General features: G+C 51.2%; 1 protein-coding gene across 2 annotated transcripts; it reads left to right on the top strand.

Moving 5' to 3' along the window:
• Window positions 1-1,172: 1,172 nt before the first annotated feature.
• On the top strand, window positions 1,173-15,797 carry NCF1 (neutrophil cytosolic factor 1). Of its 2 annotated transcripts, XM_036887382.2 has the most exons (11): window positions 1,173-1,317; window positions 6,983-7,063; window positions 9,170-9,245; window positions 9,383-9,548; window positions 10,622-10,677; window positions 11,972-12,094; window positions 12,576-12,683; window positions 13,588-13,705; window positions 14,613-14,720; window positions 15,251-15,396; window positions 15,515-15,797. In XM_036887382.2, the coding sequence occupies exons 1-11, from the start codon at window positions 1,246-1,248 to the stop codon at window positions 15,634-15,636; spliced, it is 1,176 nt and encodes a 391-aa protein (XP_036743277.2). In that variant the 5' UTR covers window positions 1,173-1,245; the 3' UTR covers window positions 15,637-15,797. The 2 variants fall into 2 exon arrangements, with proteins under 2 accessions (XP_036743277.2, XP_057343209.1); XM_057487226.1 differs by lacking the exon at window positions 6,983-7,063 and having other exon boundaries at window positions 1,195-1,317.
• Window positions 15,798-17,310: the final 1,513 nt, after the last annotated feature.

Genomic DNA, 17,310 nt, shown 5'->3' with positions numbered 1-17,310 from the left:
TGGTCATGATACCAGCCATGAAGCAACTTGTCTCTGCTTTCCTCCACCAGACACCAACCCTGGACCCGCTCCCTGCAGAGACCAGGGGCACCCAATGGCTCTCAGAGTGTGCTCGGTGCTCCTGGCCTTTGCCACCAGCTCTCAATCTTGGAGTCTGCGATTGAGACCACAAGCTGGCCCCACGCACCTGAGCCTGCAGCCAGAATGAGTCTGAGGCCACCTGTCCTGTGATCTTGGGTCAGCTCTGTAACCTCTGAACCTCCCAGGCCCCATCTGCCCGGCCAAAGCCCCAGGCTTTAGTGAGCCACACCCCAGCCTCTCCACTCCCCACAAGCTGCTCTACTCTTTGCCCCTTCGACCCAAACCCCCTTCTCAGCAGAACCTGTGGTCCCAGGAGGGGCTGAGTCAGCTCTGAGGGTCCTTTGGTCAGAATCTGAACTCAGGTCCCACTGGCACTCAGCTACACTCAGACACCCAGATGTGCCCACTGCTTTTACACACTCATGTGGAAGCATTCATTCCTCATTCACTCACTCCATTCACTCATTCGCTCACTTACTATCCCGATGTTAATGGTGGCCCACTGCATGCCAGGCACCAGTCTCAGGGGTGGGGGCCAGAGCCCTTGTCAAAACAAGTCAAGCCCTTGTTCTCATGGGGCTCACACTCTGGTAAGGAAAGAATTGTAAAAAAGTGAAATAGATAATAGGTCAGGTGTGATAAGTGCTCTAGAGGAAAACAGGAAAGGGATGTGGGGGAAGCATGAAGTTTTGCAATTTTATGTGAAGTTATCAAGGGCAGCCTCTCAGAGGAGGTGCCATTAGAGCAGAAACCTGGAGAAAACGAAGGTGGGAGGTACAGATCCATGGAAGACAGTCCAGGTGGCACTGCAGGTGCAAAGGCCCTGAGGTGGGAGCAGCTTGGTATGTTCCTGTAACAGCAGAGGCCAATGTGCTGGGCCCAGGGGGGGCTGTGAGAAGAGGGTGGGAGATGGGCACCCCCACCGTTGGGCTTGTGGGCCATGGGGGACAGCAGGTCCCCACACATGTGCATGCGTGTTGTCACCCACATCCACACCATAGGTGTCTGAGAAATCCCAGAAACTGAAAGCAGAAACAAAGCCGTTGCTTGCCCTCCCTGCCCCCTCCTGCCTCCAGCCCCACTGCGACAGAAGTGACTTCCTCTTTCCAGCCCATTTAAGGCCCCGCCGGGAGCGCCCCGCAGAAGCGGAGGCGGTGCACAGCAATGGGGGACTCCTTCATCCGCCACATCGCCCTCCTGGGCTTCGAGAAGCGCTTCGTCCCCAGCCAGCACTACGTGAGTAGCCGGAGTGTGCTGTCACCGCACTCCCCTGGCGGCGGACGGCTGGGGACGGCGTCGTGGCTGATGACACCACGTCCCCAGGCCTCAGTCTGCCTGTCTGGGAGCGCAGTGGCCATGGGCCCCTTAACAGATGCACTCCTGGCACCTTGTCCCTTGCCGGGAGCCCAGTCCGCTCCCCGGCCCGTCCCTGCACCCCGAGCTCGTGTCCAGGGCGCGCTCCTCTGCGCAGCCCTCCTGACCGCCCAGCCGCCAGGGAGCGGTCCTTGGGGATCCTTACAGCCTATCCTTTCCAGCCCGGTGACACCCACACAGAGGCCACAAAAGCCTCCCTTCCTGCCCTGGAGGCCAGGGAAGTGTCTGCCCAGACATGGCCACCCCACCATAGGGTCCCCAGGGCCAGAAGAAGCCAGGAGCAGCTCTTAGCAAATGTGGGCTACTTGTGGAGTACGTTTAGTATTACTGGCTAAAACCTTTCTTCATTCTCTTAACTTTCACTATTGAACTAATTTCAGATTTACAGAAAGGTTGACCCCCAAAAGACCAGTAATTTCAATATTCCTTCACCCATATCCTCTCTCCAGCTCCCTCCCTCCCCATCTCTCCTTCTTTGAATACATATTTTTTAATCATTTGAGAGTAAGTAGAAGACACTGTGTTACGTTACCTCTAAATACCACCCTGTGAATCTCTTGCGTGTTTTAAGAACACTCTCTTACATGACCACAGCAGCCGAGTCCAAATCAGGAAATTAACATTGATGAAACACTCATGTCCAACACACGACTGTACCCACGGTCTCACCCATTGTGTTCCTTCCTCTGCAGGAAAAATGTTTCAGGTCCACAATCCCATCCGGGACCATGTGTTGCATTTCACTTGTTGGCCTCTTAGCCTTCTTTAAACTGGACCAATCTTTATCAGTCTTTTCTTTGTGCTTTTCAACTTTGATGTTTTGAAGAGACAGGGCCAGTTATTTTGTAGAATGTCCCTCGATCTGGGTTTGTCTGATATTTCTCCACTGGAGTCAGGTTCTGCATCTGTGACAGGAACACCCCAGAAGACACTGTTCTTCTCATTGATCCTATCGGGTGGCAGGTGATTTTGACTCGTTCCCATATTGATGATGTTAACTTCAGTCACCAAGTCCTGGATGTGACCTGGACATGTGTCTCTACTGCAAAGTTAACTATTTTTCCCTTTTTAAAATAATAACTAACCTGTGGGGAGACTGAAATTATGAGAATATCCTGTGCCTTATAGTATATTGATGACTCTTGCCAGAATCAAATTACAGTAAGGATTGCCAAATGGGGATTTTTAAACTCCATCATTCCTTCTGCATGTATTAGTCAACATTTTACTGGAAAGCTCTTCCCTTCCTCCTTGCTTATTTACTTACGTCGATCTGATGCATAGACTCCTATTTTATTCAATGGGTTCTGATCATTACTACCATTAACTTATTCTGATGCTCAAATATGGCCGGTGGGAGTTCCTTCAAGCTGGCTTCTGTGGCCTTTTGACTTAGCCTGTCATTCCTTGATCACAGTCTTATTTCTGGAACAAGATGTTCCAGGCTTACCCTGCCCCACCAGCCCGAACCCTGGGCTCAGCCGGTTCACTGAGTTCCCCCCTTGCTTCTTTTTAGTGGGAAGTGATATTAGAACCCAAGATCTGGAAGTTTGGTGCGCTCAGGGTCACTGGGGTGTCATTGCTTGTGTCCAAAGTGGACAGGCTGGAGAAAACAGCCATTTCAACGTCCTTCTTGCCTGATGCCACCTTGGATGTGCAGCTCCTTTCCCTCGCCTTGGGAACCCCGGCTCCCGACAAGATCAATACATTTACTCCTTTGCTCAATTCTGTAACACCCATAAACTTATTTTAGAATGACTACACCCCCTCATCATTATTAATAATAAATCTACTAACCTGTTAAGTCCAATTTAACTTTTCTTTGCAGTTCTTTTGATCCTTTTTGATTGGTAGTACTGTAAATACTGTAACTGAAAGTTTCTTGAATTTTTTCCTTTTCCAATTTCCTTCATACCCATTTGATAAATAGTTAAGTGCATTTGTCTCTTTCCAGTTCTGAAGTTTAAAAGATATCCTTGTCCTTGTTGGTTTCATTTTATTTTTTTAAATATGTAAAACATTTATCCTAAAAATATTTTTTTATATTTATTATTTTAATATATAAAATATTAACATGGAATCAGACACCAAAACTTTGAAAAAAGATGTACTTATAGACTCATTCTGGTTTATCTTTCCTGTATTTCTCTTTGCAAAAATAAAAAAAAAAGGAAGAAAATATATTTTCTTATGTTTTATTCTTTACTACACACAGATAATAAATAAGATGACTTACAATATGTGCTTTTTTCTTCATTTTTGTGTAATATCCTGGAGTTCCCTCCGAGTCTCTCATTTTTGTAAATGTATTTAATATCCATTGTGCAACCATGCCATTGTTTCTTCAAACAACCATCTGGATTGTCTTCATTAATTTGCAATTTCTTGACCATTCTGCCTTTATGCTGTTATGAGTAAAGGCAAACAGTTTTTTAAATGTTTAAGGGTTACATATATGTGTGTGTATGCCATGAACTGTTCATGCCTTCTGATCATTTTCCTATCAGATTTTGTTTACCTTTTTTCCTTCAAATTTAAGAAATTATTTATATATAGGAATATTAGCCCTTTATCTGTGATATGTATTGCCAGTATTTTCTCCCTGTTTATCCTTTGTCTTTTGTCTTTGCCATGATTTTTGTATGCAAAAGTTTGAAAAAATATTAATGCATTTGAAATAGCAATCTTTTATTGCCTTTAAGTTTTGAATCAGAATGTCTTCCTGTATACCAATTTCCTTCTAGCACTTACATGGTGTCATTTTTGCAGTTAGATTTCTGATCCATGTTGAATTTATGCTAGTGTGAGATGCAAAGCCAATTTACTTTATCCTAAAAGTCTCACCAGCTGTCCCAACACCAATTAAAAAAAAAAATCTACCTTTACTCCTGTGATTTGAGGTACTACTTTATCATATCCTAAATTTCCATATGTACTTGGATCAATTTCTAGATATTCTATTCTATTCCATTGTTTTTTGTTCATACATCAGTATCACACTGAAGCCCACTGTTAGAATGATAAAGGTTTTTTTAAATATTGTGATAAAATATACATAACATTTACCATCTTAACCATTTATAAGTATACAGTTCAGTGGCATTAAGTACATTTATATTGTACAGCTGTCACCACCACCCACTTCCAGAGCTTCTTTGTCATCATAAACTGAACCTCTGTCCTGAACACTAACTCCCCATACCCCCTCTCCCAACTCCTGGCACCAACCAGTCTACTTTCTGTCTCTATGAATTTGATTATTTCAGGTGTGTCATATAAGAGGAATCATACGATACTTGTCTTTTGGAGTCTGCCTTATTTCACTTAGCATAATGTCTTCAAGGTTCATTCATGTTGTAGTATGTGTCAGAATTTCCTTTTTTAAGGCTGCATAGTATTCTATTGTATGGCTAGACCACATTTGGTTTATCCATTCATTCTTCCATGGACATTTGGGTTACTCTCACCTTTTGGCTATTGTGAATAATGCTGCTAGAGCATGGGGGTACAAATATCTGTTCGAGTCTGTTTTTTATTCCTTTGGGTGTATACCCAGAAGTGGAATTGCTGGGTCCATTGGTAATTTGGTGTTTCATTTTTTGAGGAACCGCCATGCTGTTTTCCTCAGTAGCTTTACCATTTTCCATTCACACTAGCAATGCGCAAGGGTTCCAATTTTTCCTACATCTTTGTCAATACTTGTTTTCTGTTTTGTTTTTAAAATAGCTCTCTGAAGCACACTGTTAGAATGATAAAGGGTTTACAGTTTATTTTAATATTTGATAGGGATAGACTCCTGCATGCCTCTTCTTTTTTAGGGGTATCCTAGCTATTCGTTTTTCCCCCAGGTTCATTTATTTACATATTGTCTATGATTATTTTCATGCTGAAACGACAGAGCGTGGTTCTGGGACAGAGACCATAGAGGCTGCAAAACCTTAAGTATCTGCTCTCTGGTTCTTTAGAGAAAAAGTTTGCTGAGTCCTGCTCTGAGACATGGTTCTTAGCTCTGCTCAGTAGAATCACCTGCAGTTTATCCTGTAAGATGCCTGGAGTCGATCTTCCTTTTCTTTTTAACAGCTTTATTGCCTATAAGTTACATACTAAATAGTTCACCATTTACAGTGCAAGATGGCTTTTGGCGCATTTACCAAGTTGTCCAATTATCTCCATAATCTAAGTTGCTGAGCATTGTTATCATCCCAAAAGAAACCTGATACCCACTGGTGGCTATTTTGATTTCCCAAGATTTTATTCTGCAAGTTTTCAAACATAATGCAAAGTTGAAAGAATTTTACAAAAACAAAACAAAAGAAACAAAAAAGCAACCATTCAAATACCCACTAACTAGACTCAACCATTAAGATTTTTACATTTCTATCCATCCATCCATCAGTCTCTCTTATCATCAGTGTGTTTCAAAGCAAAGTGTAAACATCAGTGCTTAGCTCTAAATGCTTCAGCATGCATATCACTAACAAGGGTTCATATTTGTTTACAGTTTTTCCTCTTCTGATGTATAAGTTATGTAAAAGGTCATCTGCAAATCTGAGAGATATGTTTGCTAAGTTTTGACAGTGCATCTACCCATGTTACCCAAGTCCTCATCAAGATACAGACCATTACTGTCACCCCCACCCCAGTTCTTGCTCCTCTGCCCCCCGCAGAGGACCCAGGTGTCTGAGTTTTTCCCCCCTGAAATCGATTGGGTTCGCTCTAGAATATCACGGACACCAGATCACACAGTGTGCAGCCCTTTGTGTCTGGTTTCTTTCACTCAGCATAGTGCTTTTGAGATTCACCTATGGAGTTGCAAATATCAGTAATCTGTTCCTTTTTGTGTCTGAGTACTATTCTCCTAGCTATTGTTGCAGACCTATTTTCTTCACTGAGTTCTTTTTTTTTCTTTCTAATATTAGCTTTGTTGAGATACAATTCCCATACCATACAATTCACCTGTGCAAAATGTACAGTTCAGAAGGTTTTAGTAAATTCACAGAGTTGCACAACCATTATACAACCAATTTTGGAAGATTTTCGTCACCCTTCAAAAGAAATCCTGCACCCATTAGCAGTCACTCCCCAGTGCTCCTGCCCCAGTTTCCAGCAACCACTAATTCTCTGTCTCTACAGGTTTGTCTATTCTGGACATTTTGTATAAACAGACATTTCATATAAATATCTTCCTGAGTTCTTGTATTGTCTGAGTCCTGCCCTTTCTATGTCTTACCTCCAGTAGCCCACTTTGAGACCTAGGAGTGAGCTCCAACTTTTCTTTCCAATTTAAGGATGAGGAATCTGAGTTAATTTGAGAGAGGGAAGCCAACCACCTTGCCCTAGGTCCTAAAGCTGCCAGACGGCAGGTCTGGAGACCATGAAGTTGGTGCCCTTCCTGTGGCCCAGGTTACCCCAAAGAGTGCCACCCCCCAGTCCTGTGGGCTTCCACCAGGGGATGGGTGCTGCCCAGGCGCGTGGCCAAGCCCCCTCACAAGCTGAAGTGAGGCCCCCACCCCCGGCCACCCCCCAGGTGTATATGTTCCTGGTGAAGTGGCAGGACCTGTCGGAGAAGGTGGTCTACCGGCGGTTCACGGAGATCTACGAGTTCCATGTGAGTGCCTGGGGGTGGGGTGAGGGGGTAGGGAGAGGTCACCACGCCGGTCTCTGGCTGCCCTCTGGGGAGAAGAGAGGCCCAGGTGGGCCGCAGACTGAGGAACCTGGAACCTCCCACCACCCGCCCATAGTTAGAGTGGCCTCATTTTTTTTTTACTTTAAAAGACATTTTACTTAAAGTATTTTTATGGTGGTAAAATACACATAACATTAAGTTGTACCATTTTAACCATTTAAGTGTACAATTCAGTGGCAATTCGATATTATGCACCCATCACCACCATCCATTTCCCAAATGTTTCCATCTTCTCCCAGCAACTCCCGACCCATGAAACACAACCACTCTCAGGGGCCGTGCTGCTCTGTCCCTGCAGGGGGCAGCCTAGTCAGCGCCACCACTAAGCTGTCATCCCAGGATACTGCCCTTTAACTCACTGTCGCGGGCCTGATGACCCCTGGTGGATCAGAGGAGGGCTGAGAATCCCGACACCCAAGAAACTGGGTTGTCTTGCTCTGTGGGTGCCTGCTGCCCCCAAGGTTCATTCGAGAGAATCCCATAGGCTCTAAAACTCCATAGGGTCCCCCACTCCAGAGACTGTTTGACAGAATTGGTGTGATCATCGAGGGGCCAAGCTGGGCAGAGCTCTGCTGCTGGGTCCTGGTCTGAGATGGGGTTGGGTGGCTGGGGGGGTCCAAAAAGCCAGTTAAGACAGGGCCCTCCTTACCCAGGGAAGGGAGTCCTGGAACCATGCAGGTTTCTGCCCTTTTCTTGGGCGAGAAATTTAAAGCAAAATGCAGAGAAGACCTTACCCAGTCCTGCACAACCAGCAGCCAGCATCATAATTGATGTCTCTGGGCCCTTTGCTACAGGGCTTTTTTAAGGTAGAGGAAATAAAACATTACAAAAGGTGTGGAAGGCTCCCTTCACCCCATACCCCGTGCCAGCTCCTACACTAGGTGACTGCCCACACATGGGCACACAGGCAGAACCTGAGAACAACACGCAGTGGCACCACAGCACAGCATGCATGTTCTGTCATCTGTATAAAAGCCAGCAGCGTGCCCTTTGCTTCCTTCTCTGTTTTATTAATGTCACTAGGTTATGGTTTTGAGACCTGTCCATATTGATACATGTAAGGCTCCGTCTTTCCTCTTTAAACTGTTCTGCCTTATTTCATTGTAGGATGATCCCCTATTATTAATTAGGGGACTCATCCTTCATTCCACCACTATTTATCAAGCACCTGCTAAGTTCAGGCAAGTTCTGCATGGTGGGCAGGAAACGCTGCTCCAAGGTGACAAGGGGATAAAGAGCAGATGCAAATCCTCCCCCTCTCTTGTAGGCCTGCAGGTCTAGTAGAGGAGTCAGGATAACAGAGAAACCCAAAATACCTAATTTATGTAGTATGTTATATGGTCATTAGAACTATAGAGAAAAATAAATCAAGGGAGTGGGTGGGGAGGAGAGGGCTGGTAGGGAGGAACAGTCCTCAGGGAGAAGGCTTCACTGAAGGGGTGTCAGCTGAGCAAAGACTTGAAGAAGGAGAAGGAGAAAGAAAGGGCTCTATTGATATACATGGGGGAAGAATGGGAATAGCAAGTGCAAAGGCCCTGGGGCAGGAGTGGGCCTGGAGTATTACAGGGTGGCTGGAGCAGAGCCAGCAAGGGGAACCATGGTGGCAGAAGAGGTGAGTGAGACAGGCAGGGCAGTCATGCAGGGCCTTGTAGACCAATGTGAGGTCTTTGGCTTCCATTCTGAGTGAACTGAGAGGCAGGAGGGCTCTGAGCAGAGGAGTGACAGGATCCAGTTTAGGTTATAAGAGGCTCCCTCTGGGTGCTGGATTGAGAACAGACAAGGGTGGAAGGGCGGAGTGACATCAGAAGGTGGTTGTGATAATCCAAACCTAGGGGAGGCAGTGTGCAGGGGAGAAGGGTCGGATTCTGGACAGAGCCAAAAGGGTTTGCTGGTGGCTTGGATGCGAGGTGGGAGAGAGAGAGAGGAATCAAGGATGCCACCAGAAGTTTCTAGCCCAAGCAATAATTCTGTGGAAATTTTTACAGCTTTGTAACAAGGAATATTTCTTCGTGTCTTCTTTTTGTCTAGAAAACCTTAAAGGAACTGTTTCCTATAGAGGCAGGGGACATCAATGCAGTGAACAGGATTATCCCCCACCTGCCCGGTGAGAAGTGGGGCTGAGTCACCCGGGCTGGGTCACCTCCGCCTGCCCCCCAGCTGCCCCCTCTATCCCACCCCTCTCTGGCTTGACCTCATGAATGTGCTCACTGGCTCTCTGGTGCCCTTCCCTGGTCCGGCCAGCCCCGCGGTGGTTTGATGGGCAGCGGGCCACCGAGAGCCGCCAGGGCACCCTCACTGAATACTGCAGCGCCCTCATGGGCCTGCCCGCCAAGATCTCCCGTTGCCCCCATGTGCTCAACTTCTTCAAGGTGCGCCCTGACGACCTCCAGCTCCCCACCGACAGCCAGTGAGTGGCTTCCTCATCCTGTCCCCCGGGGAAGGAGAGGGAAGGGGGTGAGCCCAGCCTGGAGGGGGCCGGGAACTTCCCGCGTTACAGACCAGGGGGACTGAAGCTCCGAGAGGGAAGCAACTTGCTCAAAGAGAGCCGCAGAGAAAAGACGGCAGGATTCCACCCTTGGCCCGTGTGACCTGGAGCCATCCAGCATCTCCACCTGGACCCCCTGAGCCTCACGGTGCTGGGAGAGGCATTCTGGGCTGGGGGGTTTGAAGGCCTAGATCCTCATCCTGACCCTGTGACTGCCTGGCCCTGGGACCTAGAGCCTTCTGAAAGCAGTTTCCCCACTGTGACAGGGTGGTGGGGGCTGGGGCAGCAGGGGGGCCATGGAGAGAGCTTACACACTGTGAAGTGCAGAGCCTCGAGAGAATGTGGAGGTCGGGGTCTCTGTTCATTGCTGAGCAGTCTCAGGCCACTCCCTCCCCTTTGTCATCCCACTTTCTGCCTGTCCCTACCTGGGGGTCTCCTGTACTCTAGGCCTTGCATGGACGGCATGTGAGAGGCTGTTGGAGGTCTCAGGAATGTGTCTCCTGCTCCAGGCAGGCTGGAAGATCCCCTTCTCTGGTCACTGTGTGCATGGGGAGGTCTGGAGGACAGGGCTGTCCTAGACAGACAGACAGCACCGCTCCAGCTGGTGCTCACTGACCCCTGAAGGCACCCCTGGTCCAGGACAGCGCAGCTTATATCAGCCCCAGCGGCGGGAGGCCCCCTCCCTGCTGGCTGCTCTCCGGGGCCTTTCCCGACAGGCGCATGCATGGCCACAGGAGGGCCCTTGCTCTCTTCAGCAGTTGGGTGCCTTCTCCTTTGGGCCTGCAGGGAACTGGGGCCCCTCCTCAGGCTGCCCAGCAGGCGCCCCGTCCTCCCCAAAGCCCTTGCCTCACTGGTCTCCGTGCCACACTCTCTCTGTGGTAGCTCCCAGCTCCCAGGTCCCTTTTTCTGTTGGGGACTCTTCTGCAGGTCTACCTGGAGCCTCCTCTCCCCCAGCAGGAAGCTGAGTGTCTGACTCGGGCTGTTGTCCCCTGCAGGGTGAAAAAGCCCGAGACATACCTGGTGTCCAAGGATGGCAAGAACAGCATTGCAGGTAGGGAGCGGGGCAGCAAAGTGCGGTCCACCCCACAGGTACTGAGACACGTCAGGGACCCTGAGCTTGGGGTGAGCAGGGGTGAGCAGGAGGCAAGAGCAGCTTGGAAGGGTCTTGGTGGCTGCACTGAAGAGCTGGGGTCTGGCGGTCCCTGGACAGTGATGGGTGCTCCTGGGAGCTCTCCTCCATGGCTGCACAGACCCTGGCTCCCAACGGCCTGTGGCCCTTATGGCCAAATGATGGGCAGGTCTGGGGACAAAGATTCAAGGCTGACTTGGGCATGACAGTATCTACTCTTTATTGCATGATAATTGTTAATGATACTACCTAACACTTACCAAGCACTGACTCTGTGCCAGGCACTATTTTAAGTGGTTTCCATGTATTCACTCATGTGATCACCACTATATCAAACTGAAATAGGTACCACAGCGCTATTATCCCCATTTTATAGCTAGACACACTGAGGTGTGATTCAAGTTGCCACTCTAGTCAGGGGTCACACAGCTACTCAATGTGGAGCAGGATTTCAACCAGGGATGCCTGGCCAAGTACTCTGGGCCACTCAAAATGTGGTCCAGGGACCAGCAGTGTCCGAGTCTGCTTGGGCTACCCCAAGTCCAAGATCCCGGTGTGGGCAGGGCTGCTTTCTCTGGAGGCCTCGCTCCTCGGCCTGCAGACGGCCCCCTTCACACTGTCCCCACGTGGCCGTTCCTCTGTGCACACCCTCCTGGTGTTTCTTCCTCTTACTATAAGCAGTGCTAGCGTGTCAGGGCCCCATGCCTATGACCTCATGTAACATTAATCATCTCCTTAAAGGCCCTATCTCCAAATAAATTCTAAGGTACTGGGGGTTAGGGCTTCAACATATGAATTTTGGTGGGGGACACTATTCAGCCCATAACACACGGCAGTATCATCACCTGAGGGCTGGTTAGAAATGCAGGCTCAGTCCCACTGCAGACCTACAGATCAGAACCTGCGCTCTGGCAAGATCCCTGGGGGCTTTGCGTGCACATTAAAGTTGAGAAGGGCTGCCGGCTAATCTCATCAAACAAGAACAAGGACGTGTAAAAAGGGTCACTAGTGTCTGGAACCTGTTAGGCTCTCGATACATGCTGGGCTGAAGATTAGCTTGTCTGCTGCTTTCCAGTTTGCAGGCGTGTCCACATCTGGTGTAACTGGAGCTGATGCCAGTGCCAGTTCTGGTGGCCTGCACAGGGGACCTCAGGGGGAACCAGGAGGAGGCAGCCTACCCCTGAGGTGCACCTCACTCTGCCCTCCCTCTGCCCAGACATCACAGGGCCCATCATCCTGCAGACATACCGCGCCATCGCCGACTATGAGAAGACCTCGGGCTCTGAGATGGCTCTGGCCTCAGGCGACGTGGTGGAGGTCGTGGAGAAGAACGAGAGTGGTCAGCCTCCCCCTTGCCTGGGCCTTCCTCCCTTGGGGCCTGGGCCCACAGCCACAAGCCCCCTACCAAGGGTCTGCCCCTGGCAGCCTCTGGCTGCCTCCCAGTCTAGTCCGCTGGGGAGATCTGACTCCTTCAGGGGTCTGGGCTGTCCTCCCCATGCCGCGGGTCACGCTCTGCCTGAGTGTGCGCCGCGGGGCTGGCTGTGGGTATCTGCCTATATTCCCTGCCACAGCTGTGCGTCTCTGGGGCTGGTTTCCAGGTCGGCTGGCACACCTTTCAGCACTGTGTGTGTGAAGTGGGCTCTGAGCGACAGCTCTGTGACCCTGTGTGCTTGTGTGATTTGGGGGTGGAGTGTGGTGGTGACATTTTTAAATCTAAATGTTGGATGTCTGTGTGTCTGTGTCTAAATGCCCTCCCACCCTGATGACTGAGGGAGGCTGCCAGGCCTGCATAGACTTAACCATTCATTCCCCTGGCACAGGCTGGTGGTTCTGCCAAATGAAGGCAAAGCGTGGCTGGATCCCAGCATCCTACTTGGAGCCCCTGGATGGTCCTGATGAGTCGGAGGACCCAGAGCCCAACTATGCAGGTGCCCCGTCCTCTGCGGTGTATGGTGTGGGAGGAAGGGGCAGCACAGGCCCGGGGATACTGAGAACTTGGAAGGGACTGCTTGGGTGGGACATGATTATGGGCTGGGCAGAGGGGGAGTCAGGACTGAGTCCCTGTAGTCTGACTTGGAGAACCTGGTGGTAATGCCTTTGGTTAGGACAGGGAACCAGGAGGTGCAGTAGAGGAGGGAGTGATGAGTGCAGCATGGGACACGGGGTGGCTGTAGGCCTGGGGCCAGGTCCAGCAGGAATCAGAATGATAAGCAGACCCGGGGGCAGGACAGAGTGCTTCCTGGAGATGGGAGCATAATGGCTGACTGGGAGGGGGAAACTGGCAGCCCTGGGCTGCATGGCACCCATGCGGAGTTTGAAAAAAAATTAGAATTGCTTGCCTATATTTTAAAATGAAGAGATTTGACAGTTTATGTAGGTTATGGATCCTCTTTATAAACTGAGAAAGATGTGATCCTGGGCCTGGAGCCTCACATGCCCAAAGGTGGCAGGACTCTTATGGCTCAGGTGCCAAGTGGACTGGTGCTCCTCCCCCGAAATCCCACTTGGCTCCTCCTTCTTAGGCACCTGGCCCCACCTCTGCAGGCAGGGCTGCTCCTGGCCCCCGGTGTGGATGGTGTTGGGTAGGAGTGGGCAAGTGCCCTGGGTAGAGTGGACAGAGGGCAGAAGTCCAGGGTGCGCCTGTGAGTGGGTGGGAGGGGCCTGCAGAGGGAGATCAAAGAGCAAGGGGGTGGGGCGGTGGGAGGAGCAAGGGGAGGGGGTCCTTCTGGTTTCCAGCTGGAGAAAGTCCCAGGCCCAGAGAGGAGAAAGTGCATGGCCAGCTCTGCACAGGGCAGTCCCTCACATGCTGTCCCTCCCCTCACCATGCCCCAGGTGAGCCCTACGTTGCAATCAAAGCCTACACCGCTTTGTTGGAGGATGAGGTGTCCCTGCAGGAGGGTGAAACTGTGGAGGTCATCCATAAGCTCCTGGACGGCTGGTGGGTCATCAGGTAGGAGGACCCTCCCCCCCACTGCACCCACCCAGAGTGGGTAAGCCACTGCCTCTCTCTGGGCTGTTTCCATTTTATTTTCTTCCTGGTCCTGGGGAAAACAGTATCCCAGTGTTGCAGAGCCATTTTCCTGGGGCCACTGGGTCTCCCAGATCCTTGGACACACTTTCAGAGACCTGAGTCACAGGGTCAGTCCATGACCCCAGTGAGCTTCTGGCCACAACACCCACCCTCAGCATGGCCCTGGGCTGCAGGCTTTGAGGAAGGGCTTCACAACCTCTTAGGGCCATACTCAGTGAACTCCTATCATGCACCCCTGAGAATCTGCTTGTGATTCTCCCACCAGCTGAGAAGATTTAGAATTTTACTGAGTGAATTTTGTATTATGCAAAGTTTTTTTCACTCCCAAATATAGTAGTGAGAATGGAAAAGAAAAATCTTTTCAACAAACCATCCTGGAACAATGGGATGCCCATATGTAAAAAAACAAACCTATGCCCCTACCTCGCACCATACACATTTACTTGGGAAGGACCACAGGTTTTATCAAGCACAAAACCCCAAACTAAAAAGCTTTTGGAAGAAATAGGAGGACTTGGTGATTTGGAGGTAGGCAAAGTTTTCTTAGGACACAGAAAGCAATGATCATAAGAGAAAAAACTGACAAATACCATATTGCAGATATGTTATGGCAAACACATGTCCGTGGGGGAGATTTGCATCTGCTAACATCCTCCCCCTCTACTGTCATACCCGGGAGGGCCTGTGTTGCACAGGTGAGGAAACAGGGACAGAGGGCGGGGACTGGTGGCCTTGACGCCAGCTGTTTAGAGGAACGCTGACTTGCTACATGTAAGGCCTGTACTCCTTCCATGGCTGCGCGGGCTTCAAGCGCTGCGTGTTGCAGGAAAGAAGACATCACGGGCTACTTCCCGTCCATGTACCTGCAGAAGTCGGGGCAGGACATAGCCGAGGCCCAACGCCAGATCAAGAGGCGAGGAGCACCGCCGCGCAGGTGAATGAGGGTCCTCGGGGCGGGGCAGAGGGCAGAGTGTCCTGCTGCCGGTCCAGGCCCTGCACTGGCAGTGCTGGAGCAGGGGAGACCGGGCAGGGGCTCCCAGCCTAGCGTAGCACCTTCACCGGCCGAGGCTGCCCGTGCCCTCCCGCACAGCGGGGCTGGCAGGGGGCGGTCGGAAGCAAGGTGTGAGGTGGAGGTTAAGGCTCCGACGTCTTAGGGCCCTTGGGGATGGCCCGTGAGGGCTGAGGTAGTCGGGAGGCTGCCTGGGGAGGGAGCAGGCGGAAGGCGGGCGAGGGGCGTAGGCAGTGGACCTGGGCTCTGCGGCGGGGATCCGCGTCGGTGAACGGGAGTCGCATTCTGGCCCCGCCCAGGCCGTGCGGGACGCCCACCCTGCAGTCCCTGCCGCTACCCACTTTCTCGGGCCAGTCGATGGAGCCCAGGGGTGGCCAGGCGAGGCTCAGAGGGCAGGGACGCGGACGCGGCGGGGACGCCGGCGGCTGACCAACGCCCCGTCCCGCTGGCCCCAGGTCGTCCATCCGCAACGCGCGCAGCATCCACCAGCGGTCGCGGAATCGCCTCAGCCAGGACACCTATCGGCGCAACAGCGTCCGCTACCTGCAGCAGCGCCGCCGCCTCGGGCGGCCGGAGCCGCAGAAACCAGGGAGCCTGAAGCGTGAGTGCCGCGTGGGCGGGGCCACAGCGCTGCGGGCCAGGGGCGGGGCTGGAGGGTGTGTGGGCCGGGCCGGAGCCGGGGCCCGGCGGGAGTCACTGGGCCGGTGATCTGCCGACAGAGGAAGAGCCGCAGACCCAAAGCCCGAAGCCGCAGCCAGCGGTACCCCCTCGGCCCAGCGCAGACCTCATCCTTCACCGCTGCAGCGAGAGCACCAAGCGGAAGCTGGCATCCTCCGTCTGAAGCCCGGGCTGGCGCCCTGGCCCCTCCGCCCCCTCGCACCGCCTTCTGCCCCTAACCCTGTATATACGTGTAAAGAGACTGAGGTGTGAACACAGAGGGCAGCCCGGGTCCTGCCCCAACCTAGCTGTTCACTGCCCTCAATAAATGTTGCTTGGAGTGGGCAGTCTCTGCAGAGATGTGGGGCGGGCTGTGCTCTGCCCTTGGGGGTATTTCTAGAATGAAGACGGAGGTGTGTGAGCTCCGCTGGGGGAAAGTTGCAAGAACCAAGGTCCGGTTGCATACTGACCTGGTCTTGGCCAAGACCAAGTTTGCACAAGGCCAAGTGCAAGAGGAACCCGCATGTCCTGTTGGCTGTTTGGACAGAAACTGCTTGAATTCTGGGCCCACTGTAGAAGAATCCTGAAGAAGAGTGGAGACAGGGCACGGTCAGGGCGGTAACCTTGACTGTGTGCTCCAGTTGACAAAAAAAATTGTGACTTAGGTATTAGGGAGGGGCGCCTCTGATTATTCACTGAGAGCCTGCTCAGCCCAGAGGCTGTGCCAGCAAGCGGTTATTCACTGATGAACAGAGCATCACCGTTTAGCCCAACACTGCAGCCAGCCCAAGGCCTCCGAGTCTTTGCTGGCAGGGCTTTCCCAGAGTTGATTCAAAGAAAAATAGCCCGTGAATGGTCCAGTCAACAGAAGGCAGCCCAGCCTGACCCCTGCTGTGCCCTCACCTTTCCCCAACGGGCTAACCACCAGGGAGCAACACATGACAGATGCGCTGAGGGTACATGACAGACATCTGCTAGGTCCCCATATCAGGCACAGTGACCTTAGAAGAGGAAAAACATGGACTCTGGGGTCACAGAGACCGGGGTTTGAATCCTGACTCCTCCTCCACTGGTGGTGTGGCACCAGGCAGGCCATTAATCACTGAGCCCCAGTCGCCTGTGTATGTCCTGTAGGACTGGCAGGGCCACACCTCTGATATTTGGTGTCAACAGCTGCTTGGGTACACCAGGAACTGGCCCCCACAGCTCCCATTGGAAACCAGACTGTCCAGTCTCCCAGGAGGAGTCTCAGAGCAAGGCAGCCCAGCTGTCCCTGCAGCCGGCCTCCCGAGGGCAGGAAGTGGGTCGCTTCCCCTGACGACACGCACCCAGGCTCCAGCCAGGTCGGGTGCCTGACGCAGCTAACCATCTGGAGGCTGGTCTCTCCCTCCTGCAGCCTGTACCGTTTTTATCCAGGCCTTTCTCTCCATTGTTTCCCGAATGGGTCATCAGGTCCAGAGCCCCAACTTTTTTGTACCCTAGTCAGATTTAATTCCTCCAATCCCTAAAGTACTCACAATTTTGGATGGATCTAATTCCAGTGACCAATAGAGATTCACACAAACACACACACACAAAACATATGCTTTCAAATATATATGTATATGCTTTCAAACGGTAACCCTCCAAGGGAAAAATGCTATAAAGGAAAGAACATTAATTACTGGGCCAACTGGCAAAGCTGGAGTCTGAATGGTAAACTAGATAAAAGTACTGCATCCATGTTCCTCTTGGCTGGAGTTGGTAACTAAACTAGGTTAATGAAGAGAAAGTCCCTATTCTTAGAAAATAGTTCCTAAAGGATTAGGGTAAATGATGTAGGTAACTTAATCTCAAATGATTCAGAAAAAAATTATGC

This window comes from Manis pentadactyla, chromosome 10 (assembly GCF_030020395.1).
Source record: "Manis pentadactyla isolate mManPen7 chromosome 10, mManPen7.hap1, whole genome shotgun sequence".
In the NCBI taxonomy this organism is placed as follows: domain Eukaryota; kingdom Metazoa; phylum Chordata; class Mammalia; order Pholidota; family Manidae; genus Manis; species Manis pentadactyla.
The sequence above is the reverse complement of the archived record's forward strand: the minus strand, read 5'-3'. Positions and strand labels throughout refer to the sequence as shown.

Coding starts and splice junctions, on each gene's coding strand:
- NCF1 (XM_036887382.2), top strand. CDS start 1,246: ATGGGGGACTCCTTCATCCGCCACATCGCCCTCCTGGGCTTCGAGAAG. Junction 9,246..9,382: donor GATTATCCCCCACCTGCCCG/GTGAGAAGTGGG, acceptor TGGTCCGGCCAG/CCCCGCGGTGGTTTGATGGG. Junction 13,706..14,612: donor GACGGCTGGTGGGTCATCAG/GTAGGAGGACCC, acceptor TGCGTGTTGCAG/GAAAGAAGACATCACGGGCT.